General features: G+C 38.8%; 1 protein-coding gene across 1 annotated transcript; it reads right to left on the bottom strand.

Annotated features, from left to right (window-relative positions):
- Positions 1-727: 727 nt before the first annotated feature.
- GJA10 (gap junction protein alpha 10) lies at positions 728-2,365 on the bottom strand. The gene has a single exon (XM_053712041.1). The coding sequence runs from the start codon at positions 2,363-2,365 to the stop codon at positions 728-730; it is 1,638 nt and encodes a 545-aa protein (XP_053568016.1).
- Between the last annotated feature and the right edge of the window lie 785 nt (positions 2,366-3,150).

Here is a 3,150-nt window from a genome sequence, read left to right as displayed (position 1 = left end):
AAGGTACCGTCACACAACCCAGTTGTGCAACTAGTGCTGCTAAGCGTGCGACCAACAGTTTTCTACGGGTCCCCAGCGGCACTTTAACTATGTCTTTTAATCCCTTTGTGGAGGTTAAACACAAACGGAGATTTGCATTATCTATAGTGATAAAATTATTCTAAGAGCATGATTATTTTTTTCCCCTTTAATGGCGCTTGGATCCTTTTAAATTTTTCATTCCCTATTCATTACTTCATGCTTAGCCTAGTAAGTAATGATTTCAGGAAGTAACTAACTAGAAAACCAATTCATTTATGTTAGACCACTACTGAAAATGTAAAATTTACATGAGCATTTCATTCTAATATCTGTAAACTAGCTGTGAACTCCTTCAAGTGGAAACAGAAATCCAAAATCAATAGATAAGATTAATAATATTTTTAATTATTGACTCAAAATGTAATTTGGTCAATGTACTAAAAGATAAAAATACAATTTCTACAAATTTAATTGTTAACACATTGTAAATGTTTACAAGGATTTTGACTAGTGTAAAAGTTAATTATCCTATTGGAGTATTCCCAGTTTGGGATTCCTGTTCCACCTGAAGTAAAATGTATACAGTTGCTTATCATAATATATTTGCTTCCTGCCTTCTTCTGAGAGTTTGCAATACCTTATACTAAAAATCACAGGTCAAAGTATTTTAAGCTACATATTCATAGTGTAAAGTACTAGCCTGGGACTAGACCAGCAGCCTGTAAAGAGGGTAAGACTTTGACTGTCTGCCTCTACTTGCCATTGACATTCTGCGCCCAGATGGGGGTGGTGGTGTGATGCTTGGACTTTCCTCTCGCCTCCTTGACTCAGTTCCTGAACCATTCCTAGAGTCAGAACTCTCTGGGTCACTTGCCAGCCTGCTCTCGGAAAGCCCCCTAGAAGTGGAGCTGATTTTGCGATAAGCACTGTCTGCAGAGTCACTGCGATCTTCTGCAAAGTCCTTGCAGCTGCTCACCCTACTGTACTTGCGAAGTGCAGAGTGCAGCTCCACATGGCTGGAATGCAAACATGATCTGAGGGGATGTACTGTGCTGTTCCTAGGCTGGTCCAAGGACTGCTGACTTTTTAGGCAACTCTTGGATCCCAGATGATTATTTCTGTGCTGTGACTTTTTGTTTGAATCTTCACTGCTAGAGGAGAGGTTCCTCTTCTGCATGGTAGAAAGGTGCTGTTCACCAATGTGTTTATCAGAAGTCCTATTCAAGATCTGTCCATGGTACTGATCTATATGATTTACCATCCTGTGATGATCAACATAATGTGAATCCTGTTTGCACTGCAAATTCAGCCTCCCACTGTGTTGATCTGTGTTAATTTGATCCCCACTCCTCCTCTGTTTGTCAGGGTTCATGCATTTCCCATACTGAATTTGGTCATTGATCAGCTGTACTTCCTTAAAGCCCTGAGTTGGAGGTAGGTAAGCTGGTAGCCCAACTGAGTCCATTTGTTGCTCAGGTAGTAACTTATAGTTACTTGAAGTTAATGGAATTTTGTTTGGGGAAGAATTGCTCATCATGCAGACCTGCTGCACTGAACTCTTCTTAGATTTGTATCCACTCATTTCATCCTCTCCGATGTCATGGTTGTGCTTTCCATAAAGCCCTTGCCTTATCTTCCTGATTCCTAGATGAATTATTTCCAGAATGTTAAGAAACAGTGAAACTGCAGCTATGCTGTGCATGAATACCATGAAAATGGTTTTCTCTGTTGGCCTTGAGACAAAGCAGTCCACTATATTTGGGCAAGGGAACCGTGCACATTTATACAAAGGGTCTAAGTCAAACCCATATAGTAAATACTGTCCTATCATGAAGCCAACTTCCACTACCGACCTGGTTAAGATATGCAGCACATATGTGCGTAATAAGGATCCTCTGAGGGGTGCCTTGTTTACTTTCTTTTGTTCTTCTAATTTTCGTAGCTCCTTCTCTAATCTTCTGTGCTCATCAATAACATTTTCCAGTTCTTCAAGCTCTGCTCTGATTTGTGCTTTTTTCTTTTGTCTCTCCTTTTCCAGGGCCCTCAATCTGTAAAGTGCATGCCCCATGTAAACAAGTGAAGGAGATGATACAAATATGATCTGTAACACCCAGTACCGGATAAGGGAGATAGGAAAAGCTTGATCATAGCATACATTCCTGCAACCTGGCTGATCTGTGTTGCAAATAAAGTAATCTTGCTCATCATCCCATACATCCTCAGCAGCCACTCCAAGGACCAGCATTCGGAATATGAAGAGGATGGTGAGCCATATCTTACCCACTATAGTGGAGTGGATATGAACTTCTTCTAAGATGCTTCCCAGCAGATTCCAGTCCCCCATTTTCACATTATCATGTCTGTAACAAAGAATATCCCCGTTAAATACATATCACATACCTAACAATATAATCTGAAAACATGCTCTTTCTCAGGATACAAAGTAAGTGAATATTGGATTGATGATGATGATGATGATTATTATTACAACTGTAGTAGTATACATTTGTTTAAATGTATGGTTAGATACAAAGCTTCACCACAATATATATATTTAGCAAAAGGAATTATTTATAAATCACTTACCATGCATCTGCCAGAGAAGCTTTGTGTTGCTAACACATTCTTACTGTGAACGTTTGCACAGATTTCTAACAAAGAAGTCAAGGGTGAGATAACAATGACTAGCTAAAAAAAAAACATAGTTCTGGGAAACTGGTATTGATGAACCAAAGTATAAAACCAGCAATTGATTATGCTGTTGCAGCACAAAGCCTGCAGCCAAACTAAATTGTAATTAATGTGGCCAGGGGTTGTCACTTATATTTAGCTCTGTTTTGCAATACCAATATATTCTTATAAAGAAACATAAATAACTTAACATGGATACTATTTTCTTTAACTGTGCTTCTTCCTTTAGATCATCCATCATGTGACTTTTAAAGAGTGTTATTTCCCATGTATACCTCTGTTTTCTGCTTTATCAGTTTTCACGCTTGTGACTAAAAAGTAATCAATGGGACATGTCCGATTTTGTGCTTGACTGCACCATGTGTTATATACAACATCACAGGCACTGCTCAATGACTGTCTAAGTATATTTTTAGTTGGGATTTTGCTTCCTCTAAA

This window comes from Bombina bombina, chromosome 4, assembly GCF_027579735.1.
Source record: "Bombina bombina isolate aBomBom1 chromosome 4, aBomBom1.pri, whole genome shotgun sequence".
Classification (NCBI taxonomy): domain Eukaryota; kingdom Metazoa; phylum Chordata; class Amphibia; order Anura; family Bombinatoridae; genus Bombina; species Bombina bombina.
This window is presented reverse-complemented; position numbering and strand designations above follow the sequence as displayed.